This window comes from Nematostella vectensis, chromosome 8, assembly GCF_932526225.1.
Source record: "Nematostella vectensis chromosome 8, jaNemVect1.1, whole genome shotgun sequence".
In the NCBI taxonomy this organism is placed as follows: domain Eukaryota; kingdom Metazoa; phylum Cnidaria; class Anthozoa; order Actiniaria; family Edwardsiidae; genus Nematostella; species Nematostella vectensis.
In genome coordinates this window covers 14533596-14550823 of record NC_064041.1, presented here as the reverse complement: position 1 = coordinate 14550823, position 17228 = coordinate 14533596, and the positions used below count along the sequence as shown (strand labels likewise).

General features: G+C 37.8%; 2 protein-coding genes across 14 annotated transcripts in view; one reads left to right on the top strand and one right to left on the bottom strand.

Annotated features, from left to right (window-relative positions):
- Positions 1-17228, top strand: part of LOC116620287 (uncharacterized protein K02A2.6-like) — a 29125-nt gene that overhangs the window by 8668 nt on the left and 3229 nt on the right. For 2 of the 6 annotated variants that reach the window (XM_048731220.1, XM_048731219.1), the window contains exon 3: positions 11903-11968. The exons of 3 other annotated variants lie outside the window; for them this stretch is intronic. The gene's annotated coding sequence lies outside the window, so the exon portion shown is untranslated. Of the gene's footprint in view, positions 1-11902; positions 11969-13660; positions 14302-17228 lie in introns of those variants that run through there. One more of the 6 variants, XM_048731224.1, reaches the window with a different exon arrangement.
- The window catches only part of LOC5510506 (TNF receptor-associated factor 3), a 42841-nt gene that overhangs the window by 24000 nt on the left and 1613 nt on the right, over positions 1-17228 (bottom strand). For 2 of the 8 annotated variants that reach the window (XM_032379629.2, XM_032379618.2), the window contains exon 2: positions 10286-10323. In XM_032379629.2, coding sequence (XP_032235520.2) covers positions 10286-10323 — 38 coding nt within the window. Of the gene's footprint in view, positions 1-119; positions 140-3124; positions 3168-3644; positions 3744-6136; positions 6156-10285; positions 10324-11858; positions 11897-17228 lie in introns of those variants that run through there. The other 6 variants (XM_032379616.2, XM_048731227.1, XM_048731228.1 and 3 more) reach the window with 6 other exon arrangements.

Below are 17228 nucleotides of genomic sequence, written 5' to 3'. Positions count from 1 at the left end.
ATAGGTTCCATAGCTCCCTTCTGCTCTCACAAAACATAAATTGAGTGGTCTTAACAACAACTGCAAGAGAGTAAAGAACTAAGTATGCGTAATGTTTTAGTCGAATAATTAGTACATACCTCAAATGAATGAAATGCATTTCCATGCACAGAAAGATTTTCCGGAAGTAATTAACTAATTAAATTAAACTACCCGTCGATGTGTTTGCACACATCGACGGGTAGTTTATTTTTAATTAAACTTCCCTAAGGGGAATCCCCTAAATTTGTTCGGAAACGGACCAATCGAATTGCAGTGGTGTACTTGTAATCTGCAATTCTAACTCGATTCTGTGCGAGATGATGATGTGCTGCACGGGCATATCAGTTAAACGAAAACAAAAATAATAATCAGCAGTATGCGTAATGTTTTAGTCGAATAATTAGTACATACCTCAAATGAATGAAATGCATTTCCATGCACAGAAAGATTTTCCGGAAATAATTAACTAATTAAAATGTCTGAATGTCACCTGAGGCAGGTAGTCTATCTTTAACCCATTGACTCCTGGCTTTTTTTTAGCTGAATTTACAAAAAAAAAAAACAGACTGAAAACAGATACCTCCCCCCCCCTATTCTGAGTTTTATACAGCCCGTCAAAGTCAAACACAGCTGCACCTAGTCAGCGGTATCCAAGCTTTCCAACAGTGCTTTGCGGTCCCCACTTTTAATCCCTCGTCGTTGGCTGAAGCCAGCACAAGTTGATGGTTGCTTGTATTTTTCATCAAAAATACAGCTATAAGCATATTTAGAGAGTGTCTCAGGACATCATGAAGTCTTTTGGGGCATAATTGAGTGCTTTGCTTATGGATATTTGCAAGCAAAGGTGGATTCATGATGATTTTTTCTTGTTTGGCTTTGCCTGGATGAGAAAATAATTTTCTAATGAATCACCACAGCTCTCCTAAATGCTGTCTTTTCTGAAACCAAATTGATTGCAAAATTGTTTACACTGCTATTTTGGGTCTGTATGACCTGGGATTGATTTGTTTGGCTTCGGGGTGAAAAGACTTATAAAAAACCATCTGACTTTGGGGAGAGGAGTGTTGACTGGCCCTCCCCTCGTGAATTTTCCCCTGGATCTCCCAGAATGCTTTGCAATACGTAAAGATATTTTCGTGGTTGTACAATCCTTCAAGGAGTGGACATTGTGTTTTGTGCCAGTCGAGGGGTCAATGTGTTAATTAAACTTCACTAAGGGGAATCCCCTAAATTTTGCTCGGCAACGGACCAATCGTATTGCAGTGGTGTACTTATAATCTGCAATTCGATTCTGTGCGATATGATGTGCTGACCGGGCATATCAGTGAAACGAAAACAAAAATAATAATCAGTAATTTGCTTAAATTCGACTTTGATGCACAGCATGGAATAAAATACGAGGCGAAACGTACACAAAACGAGTATAACACAGTACTTACCAGCTTATTGCTTATTAAGCAATGATGGAAATCATGATCCTCAAGCAGTAAATTAAAACATGTATTCTATGAAAATCTTTGAATTTGTTATAAATAATGTTTGAAAACCTTGTGATTTACATTATTAAATTTTACAGTGAGAACACAGAAAGCGGGCCATGCAGAACAACGTTGACCAATCAGAATCGGCTTGAACAACGGAATAGTCCACACGCATAATATATCGTCAATAAACCTTTCTCACATTAGCCGTTTGTACGGGCTGCTCGATACAATAAGACGGCTGTTTTGATTCGCTCTCTGTTAGGTTTCAAAGTCAATTGGCCAATATTTTTAATATACATATCATTTTTTGCAAACGAAGTGTCAACATCACCGCCGCCGCCGCAATTTGAGTGATGTTTACGTGGTTATTTACAAAACTCGTGTTCCACGAGTAAAAAGGAGCGTTGTTCATTCCCAAAATCGACTTAAAGCTACGATTACTTTGTTTTTGAGTCTGGTTGTTAGATGAAAAGGCTTTGATGGGATAAGCGGTTTGCGGCGGATAATAGGTGACAACCAACAGCATAGTAAAACACGTGGCCCTATACTTCGGAGGTTTCGCGTGAAATACAAGGTGAGAAAATGGTATTTTAAACCACTAAAATAGAGCAGTCTTCTCGCCAAAGGTGTTAGGTTTGCTTTAATAAAGATCTAACACGCGAATAGCCTTTGTGTAGAGGCTTAATCGTGAAAGAAATCCTTTACCTTTTCGTAGCTACGAGCACGCGAATCGGTTCGTTCTAATCGGCGCATTCCCTTCACTAACCGCCTCTAACAAACATGGCTGTTTAAAGGCATCGATATCTAAAAACTGTATTTGGCTGATAAAGTCTGATAAAGGCAGGCTTCGACAAACTACTCTAATGCTGCATTCACACAAAAACCATGTTTAGTTAAATAAGGTTTTTCTTTGCCTGATAACTTGCCAAGTTTCTCATTGCGTTGAATTTTTACTAGCTAAATGATCACTTAGTAACATGTACAGCACAGTCTATTCAGTTTTGTTTTTGGTTCTGTCCACTTTTGGGAGATTGAGATTTAAAACAATTAAATTAAAGCACCTCTACGCTGGTTTAAGTGCTGGTGTGAATGCAGTATGAGGCGCAACAGATAGGCACTAATAGATCATTAAAAACCGGTAACATCCGCGTACCTAACTAATTTTAAATCGCAGTTAACGGAAAATGGGTTTATATAACAGCGCTGTTAGGCATTAATTTATTCTACGATTGTCGGAAGCTGTTTGTTCAAATTTCAACCCATGCGATTGGTGAAACTAAGCACTTTTGGGGGGAATCCCCGGATCTTCGAATTTTAGCTGCGTCACAGAATTTACCCAGCACATAAAGAATAAAATTATCCCAACATCGTGTGTACGTTATGGTAGATAATCTAATAAGAGTCTATAGCGGCATAGATTTAGAGATGCCTTATTATTGGTATAGATATAGAGATGCCGTATTAGTTGTCTAGATGTCGACGATTCGATTCCCTTCGCCTGCCCATAGGTGCAACTACGATCGCAAAAAAAAAAAAAAAAAAAAAAAAAACAATAGTCGTATAATCTGGAACTGCTACATTCCAGAGTATCCAGTACCTATTGTACAAGCATAAGTTACCTTTCCCTCAGCCCTTCTATTCCACAATCCTTTTATTAGATTTCTGAAGAAGAAAAAATAAGCTTATTGAGCACATATTTCTTGTACAAAAGATAAACAATAAATTTAAAGGAATAAACTCTGAAGACATGGTATTAACAAGTTAGTGGAAATGGATGATACTAGTGCGAAAACTCGGTTCTAAATAAGGTTATAGATAACATACGATTTTTAGCGAGAAAATCGTCTCCTTTGCTGCATTGCATGCATAACATCACAATAATACAAATAACCTATAAAGGTCCCCTGCATATCTCATTTTAAATGAGCCCGCGAACATCATAATAGCCGGGAGCATTCTTAGTTCAAACCATCGCAGGGTAAAATTCATCGTTATCATCATCACTTCCACCGCCTCACTACCACAGCCGCACTACTAACGACCACGCTAACCACCAGGGCGGATCCCGAGGGCATGGATTGGGCGGTTTTCCCACGCCCCATTTTGATGAATTCCTAGTACATTCTTAGTATTGCCCACCTCTTGTTCATATTCTTATTCGTCCACCAATACCATAACACCATCATCTACATCAACATCAGCATCTCTATACAATGTGGCTATATGCCACACTCGAATCAATCAATTAATTGTGACCGCTTGCGTTTAATTTTAGAACATGATGTGATTTGATATGATAATTAGGCATAGAACAATCAACAAAGAACAATCGCATTGGCATTCACAGGCATTTGCATCTAGAACGGCACATGAAAAGAACGGTGTTTGCCATATACCTTAGAAAATTGCAAAAGGAGTTTAGGAAAAAGTTTCACTCGCTTCGAGGTTGCTTTAGGTGTATTGTACACACATCTTGGATCTTGCGACTTTAAAAGCCCTTTTTTCGACCAACGTCCGTTTTTAATTCAATCCAATCTACTGTATATCATAGACCAAAGCTGGGACCACGCCCAGGAAAGGCGTGGCCGGCTTCTATACCGTTAACACCATATTTAGCCTGATTGAATGGAAGCTTTTTCGTATCAAAATGTGTTTATTTTATCATAAGTCTAAATATGTTCAATTTATTTAAAGCCGCATTGTCACCAGTTTACTTCCGGAGGTCCGACGAAACCTCAACCGTTAAAAGACAAAAGAATCTATTAAAATCCGAGATATTTAACAGGCCATCCGCCCTAAATTATCAATCACATCCTCAAGGAAACTTCCAATAGACACACTGCTTTCAATATTTTGAAATAATTTTCGCGTTTTCATCTAATATTGTTACGTAATCGACCGGAAGTAAACAGGTGACAATGCGGCTTTAATCACGCGCAGTTAAGTTAAAAATAGGATGCCATTAGAGTGCACTTGTCAGGTGACTGCTTATCGCATAGAATGCGTGACAACAGAGGACTGTCACAAGACGCCTAGAGGCGAGGCTACCGCGGAGCCACTTCGCTCAGTGGTCGCCCTTGGTAGTGAAGCTTGGGGCCTCTGGTACCCAAGGCGATGTATACATAAGAAATGCACGCTAATCCACAATTGTTCTACAAAAGAACTTCCCAATGGAACCAAATTATATGTGGCTGGGTATTCCTAAGGTTAGCGAAAATATATAATGGTACGGATGTAGAACACTCAATGGAAATCAATGCGAGAAGCCTACTAAAACATGCGAAAATACGTTTTATCGTATGGAGTTCTTCGTCCGGTCTCGATTCCCGCTAAAATCCCCACAGCAACGCTAAATATGCAGTTTACGCCGATTGAGTCGTGGATATCGCGAGTTTTAAAGGCCCGAAATTGACGTAGCACAGTAGGTATAAGTGGAAAAAAAGAAGAGCTTTTGGAAAAATAAGTAAAATTCGATACCTATAAAAAGCACTGTAGGGTATTTTCTAGATCCCGAGAAACCTATGATTGCTGCCATCTGATTGGCTGCTTTGAAGCAAAAAGTTGGGGGATTCCCCTAATTAACATACGCATATTAAATTATGCTTATAACTATGTGCAGTGACAGAAAATTTTCTTCTAATAGTAGAAAAAATTATAGCTATGAAAATATAATTTGTAAAAAAGTAAAGCTTCAGATTAAATTGGAGGTAAAACCCTAATCATAATCATATCAAATATCAAAATATTCGAAGAATCAATTAACTGATTCATGACAAGTCTTGTCTCTGATGTTAATATCCAATAAGTTGTGAGTCCGCAAGAAAGTACAGTTCTCTAAAAGTATGCTTTAAGCTAAATGTAAGTGTACGGGAACTAGCTATATATTCAGCTAGATGTAAGCCTACGGGAACTAGCTATCGATAGCATAGTCGACTGTACAGCCGACCCCGTAATCCCTCCCCATTTTGTTTGTTTACTGAAGACAGAAGGGCAGATGTCTGATATCTCAAACACATATAAAACCTAAACGTAAGCACCTATATACATTCTAGCTCAACCCAGGTAGCTTTGCTCATACTAGCTTTGCTACCCACATATCCATTCATTACATCAAGCTTTTGCGAGCGACAACGAAGATGCTGGTTCGATAACAAACGGATAATGTGTCTGGGTGACGCTATATATATATATATATATATATATATATATATATATATTTATTTATTTTAAATTTCGCAGTGAACCAGAGTAGTTTAGTTCACTACTGAGATGCTCATCTCGGCAAAGTAACTCGAGGTCGTAAGTATTAAAAACTGGAGTTTGAAGCCTTAAGTTGGGAGACTAAAGACTGAAATACAAAGTCTGAAGTTTTCAGCTTTAAAATTCAAAATCTTAAAGATTGAAGACTGCAGTCAGACGTTAGAAGTCAGTCGGTGCGCGCCATATACACCAATTCCAAAGTAGGTTGTCAGTGTAAAATAATCCAAGTTTACACCACCAAATATTTAAAAACAAATCAGAACATGACTTTTAAATTATGGTAACAGAATAACAGTTACAGGTTCAATAAAGTAAATTTATCACGGCACTGTAATCGAAAAGGGACATAAGAAGCATTGCTTATGACTTACTTCTTTGATACTTGAAATAATCGTGTCATCAATATTGTCATTGTCATGGCCTTAGAAACTTCATCGTGTCATCGGCATCGTCATTGTCACGGCCTTAGAAACGTCATCGTGTCATCGGCATCGTCATTGTCACGCCCTTAGCAACGTCATCGTCATCGTTATCAGCATTGTTATCGTTATCATTGTTATCATTGTGACCAGTACCGACATCATCGCCGTTTAGACCGTTAATAAAAAATTATAATTCTATCGAGCAGCAGTGATATAGGTAGATATTTATTTATTTATGATCTTCGTAGCAAGCGTTTTTCTTGTGTTTCAGCGATGCGAGGGAAGGGCTGCGAAGTCATACATCTTCGATCGCTCTATTTCCCCTAGCCTACGTGGCTATATTTCCCCAAAACTCTTACTACACAGGCCAGCCAAACGTATTAATTACTTATGTATTATAAGATTCCAATTCTCATGGGATAGCCCGTGTATGTGTGGGTGAAATTCTCCAAAACTTATTCATACGTGCAGATATTACCAGTCTGACAAATAATGTTCTTTGCTATAGCCAGCCACGGACATCGTTCATTACTGGAACTTCCTAGAATTTAGATTACGTAGATGTTTTGGGAGACAAATAGGTTCCATAGCTCCCTTCTGCTCTCACAAAACATAAATCGAGTGGTCTAAACAACAACTGCAGGAGAGTAAAGAACTAAGTATGCGTAATGTTTTAGTCGAATAATTAGTACATACCTCAAATGAATGAAATGCATTTCCATGCACAGAAAGATTTTCCGGAAATAATTAACTAATTAAATTAAACTACCCGTCGATGTGTTTGCACACATCGACGGGTAGTTTATTTTTAATTAAACTTCCCTAAGGGGAATCCCCTAAATTTGTTCGGAAACGGACCAATCGAATTGCAGTGGTGTACTTGTAATCTGCAATTCTAACTCGATTCTGTGCGAGATGATGATGTGCTGCACGGGCATATCAGTTAAACGAAAACAAAAATAATAATCAGCAGTATGCGTAATGTTTTAGTCGAATAATTAGTACATACCTCAAATGAATGAAATGCATTTCCATGCACAGAAAGATTTTCCGGAAATAATTAACTAATTAAATTAAACTACCCGTCGATGTGTTTGCACACATCGACGGGTAGTTTATTTTTAATTAAACTTCCCTAAGGGGAATCCCCTAAATTTGTTCGGAAACGGACCAATCGAATTGCAGTGGTGTACTTGTAATCTGCAATTCTAACTCGATTCTGTGCGAGATGATGTGCTGCACGGGCATATCAGTTAAACGAAAACAAAAATAATAATCAGCAGTTCGCTTCAACCCGGCTCTAATGCACAGCATGAAATAAAATATAAGGCGTAACTTCCATGAATCGTGTATAACACAGTACTTACCAGCTTATAAGAAATTAGAATTTGAGTACCTGCTTGCCTAAAAATACCAATCTAGACGAGCCTTTTTAGCCTAATATTTCAAACAGGTTCTTATTTTTAGCCTTTAAAAATGGCATGAAATTTTCCAATTCTCAATATATAAGCTCAAGATTCCGTATACAAGGAGTTCCTCTGACCAAAAGCTTAATTCCAAATTTTAAAGGAATTTAGAAGATATGAAATTTAGATATTAGCTAGCAAAGTTGGCTTAATTTCTGATCAAAGCCCGACTTCTCTCTAAAAATGAGGAGAATTCATACTTTGAACATTAGAAAATTGCACTTCAAGCCTCATATCTCGAAGACGAATCTATAAACAGAAAACACTTTTTGATATGTTGGTTTACATAACATAAGGAACCTCTATGCAAATATTCAAGCTTACCGAAGTTAACCAGACCTTTTTTTGGGAAAACTTGGCATTTTTTTTGTGTGTCCTACCGCACAATATTTTTAAGCTTTTTATTTAGGTATGGGATTTCAAAAAAGATCCGACCAATCGCACGAAAAGGATTTCCCCAGAGAATGCATCCACTTTTAAGAATGCAAAGAGTTGGCACGTTCTTATTTCTGAATGGCTTCACACATACCACTACAACAGTATTTCAATTACATCATCACCATCACCATACTATCACCATCACCACCAACATCATCACTGCTATCATCATTATTAATGCCATCATCATCGTCATAATTATCATCATCATCGTCACCACCCTAACCGTCAACATCAATGCCATCATCATCATCGCCATTGAGTATGTACGCAGCTGCTTTGTCTCCTATTATCTTTGTTCTACAAAGGAGTTCTTTTGTCTCTATTCTTCTCGTTCTTTGTGTCAAGGTGCGGATATTGTTCATTTGCCCAATCAAATTGCAGCTTATAAGAGATGCGTACTGACCCTCGCCATTATGATAATTATCATCAATGTCATCACCATCATGATTAATCACCATCACTGTCATCATTATTACACCGCCATTATCACCATCATTATTATTGTCATCATTATGATCATCATCATAATAACCATCAATGTCATCAGCATCACCGCGATTATTAGCTTTGTCATCATCATCATCATTACCATTATCAACGTCATCAAAATTACCATGTCGTCTTCATCATCACAGCAATCATTATTATTGTCATGAACATCTACAATATCAATGCCATCATCATCAGCGCCATCAATGTCATAACCATTATAATCATCACCGCAAATATAATAATTGTCATCATCATGATAATAATGATAATCATCATCATCATCAGAAGAAAACCGACAAAATAACACGCAATACGTGCACGCGCAGCCACTAAAATGGTTTTGCATTTACGATAATCACCCTGGCGGTCACACTAGGGATTCCTTTAAACTATATTATATTATATTATTACAAAGTCTTTGAGTTTAAAACGTCTACCAAGCCTTGAAATAGAATATAACAGCTTGGGACAACGACTTAACTTTAGGGCTCAAAATAAAATACAGCAATATTATTTTCTAACGTCTTCCGTAAAAATCAACTTACGCTCGACGAGGCGCGTCTGAAAGAGAAAAAAATGTCATACAAAGCAAGTACACGTGGCCCTCGCACGTTTCTAGATACATGACAAAGTTCGCGCATGCTGTTTAATAGCCTCTGACGTCACTTTTCTCAAGCAAGCTCATGCGCATGCTCTTTAGTCTACATCCCAGTCAAAACATCGAGAGAAAGGAGTGTTATCCATTCCCAAAATCGACCGAACAAGCTTGGATTACTTTGTTATTGAGTCTGGTTATCAGATGAAAAAGCTTTGATAGGGAAAGGCGGTTTGCGGCGGATAACAGGTGACAACCGAGTGACAACCGACAGCACTGTAGAAACACGTGGCCCTATACTTCAGAGGTGCCGCGTGAAATAAAAGGTGAGAAAATAGACTCTTATTAGATTATCTACCGTTAAGTACACACGATGCTGGGGCAATTTTATTCTCTGTGTGCCGGGTAAATTATGTGATGCAGCTAAAATTCGCAGATGGTAAATATCTCCGTGGATTCCCCCCCAAAAAATGGTTAGTTGTACCAATCGCATGGGTTGAAATTTGAAACAAACAGCTCACTTCCAACAATCGTAGAATAAATCAGTCTAACTGCGCTGTTATATAAACCCATTTTCCGTTAACTGTGATTTCAAATTAGTTAGATACGCGGATGTTACCGGTTTTTAATGATCTGAACGTAATAGTAGATAGTCTTATAATAGTCTATAACGGTATAGATATAGAGATGCCGTATTGGTTGTCTAGATGTCGACGATTCGATTCCCTTCGCCTGCCTATATCCCTAAACTCGTGACAGATTAGTGAGGTGCAGCTACGATCGCAAAAAAAAAACAATAGTCGTATGTCCTGGAACTGCTACATTCCCAAACTGTCACTGTTCTAGTCGCTTTATCTTGTTTCACAAACAGCAAAACTTGTACCTACAGTTCCAAGAGTTAGGCTGAGCCTTAGATAGTGGCATAGGCAGAAATGATCTTCTTGATTCAGTACAGCGAGTTTTGACTCGGATATAAGCAAATTGTTCTGTTTGTATGCAGCACTTAAAACCATGAGACATGGGAGAGAGTATAGCAATTCTCTACACACGTTAATCAACCTTATACATTGTCTTAACCTATTATACAAGCATAAGTACTCTTACCCTCAGCCCTTCTTTTCCACAATCCTTTTATTAGATTTCTGAAAAAAAAAACGCTTATTAAGCATTTCTTGTACAAAAGATAAACAATAAATTGACAGAAATGAACTCTGACGGCACGGTATTAATCATCAGTGAGTGGAAATGGATGATACCAGTGCGTAAACTCGGTTGTAAATAAGGTTATAGATGACATACGATTTTTAGCGATAAAATCGTCTCCATTGCTGCATTGCATGTATAAAGTTAAAAATAGGATGCCATTAGAGTGCACTTGTCAGGTGACTGCTTATCGCATAGAATGCGTGACAACAGAGGACTGTCACAAGACGCCTAGAGGCGAGGCTACCGCGGAGCCACTTCGCTCAGTGGTCGCCCTTGGTAGTGAAGCTTGGAGCCTCTGGTACCCAAGGCGATGTATACATAAGAAATGCAGGCTAATCCACAATTGTTCTACAAATGAACTTCCCAATGGAACCAAATTATATGTGGCTGGGTATTCCTAAGGTTAGCGAAAATATATAATGGTACGGATGTAGAACACTCAATGGAAATAAATGAAGAAGCCTACTAAAACATGCGAAAATACGTTTTATCGTATGGAACTCTTCGTCCGGTCTCGATTTCCGCTACCCACAGCAACGCTAAATATGCAGTTTAGTAGGTATAAGTGGAAAAAAGAAGAGCATTTGGAAAATTAAGTAAAATTCGATACCTATAAAAAGCACTGTAGGGGTATTTTTCTCGATCCCGAGAAACCTATGATTGCTTCCATCTGATTGGCTGCTGTGGAGCAAGAAGTTGGGGGATTCCCCTAATTAACATAACATAACATACACTCGTCGATGCAAATTCAGGCGACCGCATATTGTCGGCATATCAAATTATGTTTATATCTATGTGCAGTGAAACGAAAAGTTTCTTCTAATAGTAGACAAAATTATGTGCTGTAATAATAATTTGTAAAAAGTAAAGCTTAATATTAAATTGGGGGTGAAACCCTTTTAATCATATTTATAATATCGAATATCAAAATATTCGAATAATCAATTCATGACGAGTCTTGACTCTGATGTTTTATATCGAATAAGTTGTGAGTCCGCAAGAAAGTACAGTTCTCCATAAGTATGCTTTCAGCTAGATGCGAGTCTACAACTAGCTATAGATAGCAGTCTACTGTGCAGCCGCCCCGTAATCCCTCCCCATTTTGTTTGTTGGCTGAAGACAGCAAGGCAGATGCCTGACATATAAAACCTTCATTTATGCACCTGCATACATTCTAGCTCAACCTAGGTAGCAGAGAAGTGTACGGGCTCATACTAGCTTTGCTCATACTAGCTTTGCTAACCACATATCCATTCATTACATCAAGCTTTTGCGAGCGACAACGAAGATGCTAAGCCTGGATCAATAACAAACGGGTAATATGTCTGGATAATGCTGCAGCTAGGCTTTTACACCCGACTGCACACTGTACACACAAAATACACAGAAGAAAGATCTTGGTTTTATAAAGCTGCACCTTAACACAAATGTGTACGTTTGAAAGGCATAGTCATGGCTAAACATAACTCACCCTTTTTGTCAATGACCTCAGTCCATTTTGAATTAATGTTTTAGGTGGTTTCACATCAGTCACGCAAGACCAATAAAAACACCAAGGCCGCGGTAGCTAGGTCTACATTGGTAAGGTTTCAGTACAATTAGATAAATAGCAAGAAAATTGACAAGAAATGTTAAAAAGACAAAGTCAGCCTTGCCAGGATGAAATATGGTAAGTCATCCTTGCCAGGATGAAATATGGTGGTCCTAAATAATTAGAATCTAGAGAAATTTTTTCGACTTTTCAAGCTAAAAATACTAGCATCCTAACACGAATTTGAAAGATTTAACATAGATAGTCCATTCGTTAATTTTAATTATATATGAAAAACCTCAGATATAAAGGCCAATTGAAGTTTTTACAGACGTCCAAGGAAATCTACTGTACGGATTAACGTCAACTAATTGATACAGAAGCTACAGTTCCTACAGAGCTATTGGTCAAAATATTTTCTCATGTCAAAAAATCATTATGCTGTTCAACATCCTCCTTTATATCTTGGAAAAAATAACATTAGGGAGTGTTTATTACTTATGGCCGAGGGGGGGGGGGGGTCGGTTCTCACATGGGGGAGGGGCTAAAAATGTTTTGCGTACCATGAAAGTTTCAAAGTGGTTAAGGGGGGGGGGGGGAAAGTTTCATCCCTTAAAAGTAGAAAACTTATTTATTTATTATTATTGAAATAAGTAATCAAAATGCAAAAAAGGCTGTTTCCTAGCGTTGCCAATAACATATTTAGGCTACATTTACTGCTGTTGAGCCGTGAATGCTTTCCCACAAATGGCAAATTCAACTATGTTTATTACTCAGTAGCAGTTCATTTAAGCTTGACCTATAGGATAAATAAAAAACAACCACTAAAATATATGCATTTGTAAGGTTATTAGATAACGTCAATGCATAAAAAAAGTCTGACTCTGATACCTTTGCTTTGAACACCCCTGCAAGTGCCAGATCTGGGAGATCCATCAGACCAAGCGCAAAGGACAATTTTATCTTTTTCCATGCAGTAAAATAAAAAATTGTCCTGCGTGATATAGACTAGTGATATGGCATGCAAGGATAGATATAGGTATAGATACATATTCTTTACTGTTTCAAAATGCCAAAAGGACACATTTGACTTTTTACAATAAAATAAATATTATTTCTTGTTTGTTTGTCACTGCATCATTTGTTTATATGTATCTATATTTTGTATTATAAATGTAGTTTTGTTGACTTTTAAAGAGGAGGGGGGATCAAACAAATGTTTGTGTTTCTCCAGGGGGGGGGGGTCAACAAAGTTTTGATGTTGACAAAGAGAGGGGGGGGGGGTTGTACAGAAAACTCAAGTGGAGTGGCACTGAATACCGACCCCCCCCCCCCCCCCGCCATAAATAATGAACACTCCTTTAAACGTTTTGCATCAAATGTGCAGTTGCAGAGGCCAAGTGCTCTAATGAAAACAACAGAATCTAACATGGGAGACACATATAAATACTAGGTGCCCTAAGAAATCATGTGACTTCAGACAGAGTGGGATTAATTTTGACTTAATTTTGTAGTTCAAAATTAATTTGTAATTCTATCTATCTGTAAGTCTATCTATCTGTGGGGTCTAAATAGTGATATTTTTTTTCTTTAGTAGAAAACCAAGTAGAGATGTATAAATTATTTTTTGGTCTTGACTACGGTACGTTCATTCTAGAACGTGCAAATTTTTTTTCATATGGTTGCCATGTTTTTGCCACTAAGTTGATGTAAATAAACCTGTAACAATTTATCTTTTTCAGTCTGCCCTGAAGAAGTCCTATTAAGGACCAAAATTTGGCAGTCAAGTACCAGTTTTTGATGAATCAACTTCTTCTTAATACAGTATATCTCTAACAAATAAAACACCCCAAAAACAAATAGATGCGATTTTTCAGCCTTTTTATTGCATCTAAAATTGTGCAGGTACACAGCATTTAAACTTGTGTCACTGTAACAGCATGCACATTTATTGCAGGAATTGTAATTCAAGCAATTTAATGCATCTTTTAAATAAAACTTATTGAACCAATGACCCACCAACCTGTACAGGCCATGAGAAGCATCCACAATCCAAAATATTCATAATGCAAAATAAACACTTTGAGATCAAGACACTGAGGCATCAGTCTAAGGGATAAATGGTGTTGTAGATATGCATCCAACCAAGGTGATAGCAACTACTCTTAAGCCAAATGATACTGTAGTTCATGTTCTTTGACAAACTTCAAATCTAACAAGGAAAACAGCATAATTGACCCTCTCAACAAAACGCCCAAAAAGAGATCAGCAAACACAACTCAAGTCACAAATAGATACCTTTATTCTGCATCCGCGGGGACCCAGGGCGTACTAAGCAGAAACGAGCGCTGGATGAGAGCGCCGCGGGGGAGGAATGAGAAAAGAAAAGGAAAAAAAACGCCCTGGCTAACTGCTCTGTAAGAGCTGGTATTAAAACTGTTCTATAATCCAATAACTGGCCTTGTCATACGGTACCGTCATTTGAGGCTTGCCAGATGATTTTGCTTATTAGCACCAGCATTTGTTGACATCATCTGAAATCTAATACACCGAAATTGGATTGTTTAATTGTTTATCACTTGAATGTTGTTGGTGTTGTTTGATAAGTAAGGCTCTTTTTATATCCCGTGGGAAGTTCTGCAAAGACATCTCTTTTCTCTAGGAGTTTTTCTACTATAATTAGCTGCTCTTTTTTGATATTTTTGATGTTAGGGAAGCTTTTAAGCGCTTCAGAGACAGCCTCCTTTAAGTCGGCGGCCATTTTGTCTCTGAGGAACCACGCCAGTTAGTCTATTACACAACAACACAACTGTACATGTGCTCTGTGTAAATGACACTTGTAACAGCCGAGCAGAGGTCGGTCGTGTCTGCCCGATAATCAAGAAATGGGAGACGGATTCCTATTGGCCTCATTTTAATTAAATTAAAACCCAGTACGCCCTGGGTCCCCGAGGATGGTTATTCTGATCCTCTTGGTCCATTTCCATGGCCTCAAAACAGAATGTTTACTGCTTAAAGGCTACTGAACCCCATGACACATCCTGCCGCCAGATTGCAAAGCATATTATGGGATATCTCTGGACATCCTCCCTCTCCCAACAGTTAGACAGTTAAGTCTTTTCTACCCAGAGCCAATCAATTCCTGGTCAAACAGACCCAGAATATCAGAATAAACAATTTTGGAATCAATTTGGTTTCAGAAAAGCCAACATAGGACAGCAGTAGAGATTCATTAGAAAATCCATGTGAATTCATTGCTTGCAAACATCCATCTCAGCCCAACACTCAAATTATGCCCCAATAGACCTGATGATATAAGGGCACTCAATAATAAAAGCTAATAGCTGTATTTTTGGTTAAAAAAATACAAGCCAACTAACAACTTGCTTGGGATGAAAGATACAGTAGGACCACAAAGCAATGTTAGAAAGTTTGGATAAAACTGACTAGGTACAGAAGTGTGCCACTTTGATATGAGTGGAAAAAAACTCAAAATAGAGGTATTGATTCTCAGTCTGTTTCTTTTTGTCAATTCAGCTTAAAAATAGCCATGGGTCAATATAATACTATAAATTTTTAACCAAAGAATGTTAAGTTTAAAATATTGTGATTCTGTCAATGTGAAGCCCTAGGCTTGTGTGAATAATAACATTGAGCTACATATGATTATTAACCAAGCACAAGGTCTGTAGTATGGTGAAATATCAGAACGAGGTCTTGAATGTACACCAATAAAACCGCAGGCCGCTCGCCGCCTGCACAGAAAAGACCAAAGTCTGATATTTCTCCATACAGACAGAGCAAGCAAGGTTTATAAGTCATTTATTTTATGGCTATTAACTAATTTTTGGCGAAAAAACAAATCAACTTCCGCTTTTATTTGCCATGGTAATCGGTCTGAGATGGGGAAATCTTGCTTGCTAAATCAGCCAATCACAGCGCACATACTATCCTAGCCATATAATAATTGTATGTGTATCATCACCAATTCTCTTGAATATCAAAAATAGATAAAAACAATGTTCTGCCACTGCATCAATAAACTTACTGTATTCTCTGATATTTCTTATATATTTTTCTTGTTTGATGAACAGATTTAGAAGGTGAATAATGCTTGCAATACTGCTAATAAAGATGTGTTTCTGACTTTATATTTAAGAATAGTCCATAGTTGATCAAACAGTACTGTGTCTACCTAAGGAAAATGTAAAAGAACAGGCATCATGCATACTTTAGAGCTGAAAATCTCCAGAAAGGGTGATGATGTGTTTGAGTTGATTTACTTTTCACCTTGGAAGGGATTTTCGTCCCGCAAATTTTTGCCAGGCTCAAGTGGCAATTCATAATAATATTTGAAAAGGGGGGGGGGGGGGGGGTGAATAGGGGTATGTAAATCCGCCGATCCGCAACATTTTCCATGGATCCGTAGATATTTTTAGATCCGCATGGTTTGACAGAAAAACAATAGCATTGATTGAAATTCATTTCAATCATTTCATTTCATTTCACATCCGAAATTCGACCCTCAAAGCAGTCAAAATCCGAAATCCGTGCCCAAATTGTCAACAGATCCATGATCCGCCGTATTTCCAAAATCCGTCAATCCGTTGAAATAATCATCAAAATCCGTAATCTGTGAGCATTTCGGGGCTGAATCCGCCGATCTGCAAACCTATTCACCCCCTCCCCCCTCTTGAAGATGCGGCAAATTTTAACCTCAGGAGTAGTTCTTGTTTACTCCATATTACTGGGAGCTGCTGTTCAATATCTTTCCTTTTGGAAAAAGAGATTTCTCATGAAACTCTATGGAGTTAGTGTACAAAATCATGTTCATACAGCATAAACAAGCAAGCAAAATACAAGAAAACCTATCTTTATACTAGAAAAAAAACTCTATTACAAGTACTCTAATGGCAAAACCCCATTTCTCTGTACTTCGCTGGGCTGTCTTCCAGCAGGCTATATATTAATAGAAAACTTATCTTTTGTACCAAACCCCATGTATATTCGTGAGTTTACTGGGATCTACTATTGTCTAGGCTCATTGATATCATGCTTTTTTACAGAGCCATCAATAATACAAATTCTGAATTTTGCAGCACTTTCATTATCTATCCTAATACCTAAAACCTGTGACCCCAAAAGCTACGACCAACCAAAAATTGCAGTTATTATTTAGTCTACTTGTTTCAGAAATGGCTGCACAGTGCGAAAGTTTCATATGGAATCAGTGATCCTAATGAGGTAATTCAGCTAGTTTTCTTGTGCTTTTCATGAAAGAAACATTCTCATTTGTGCGCGCCAATGAAC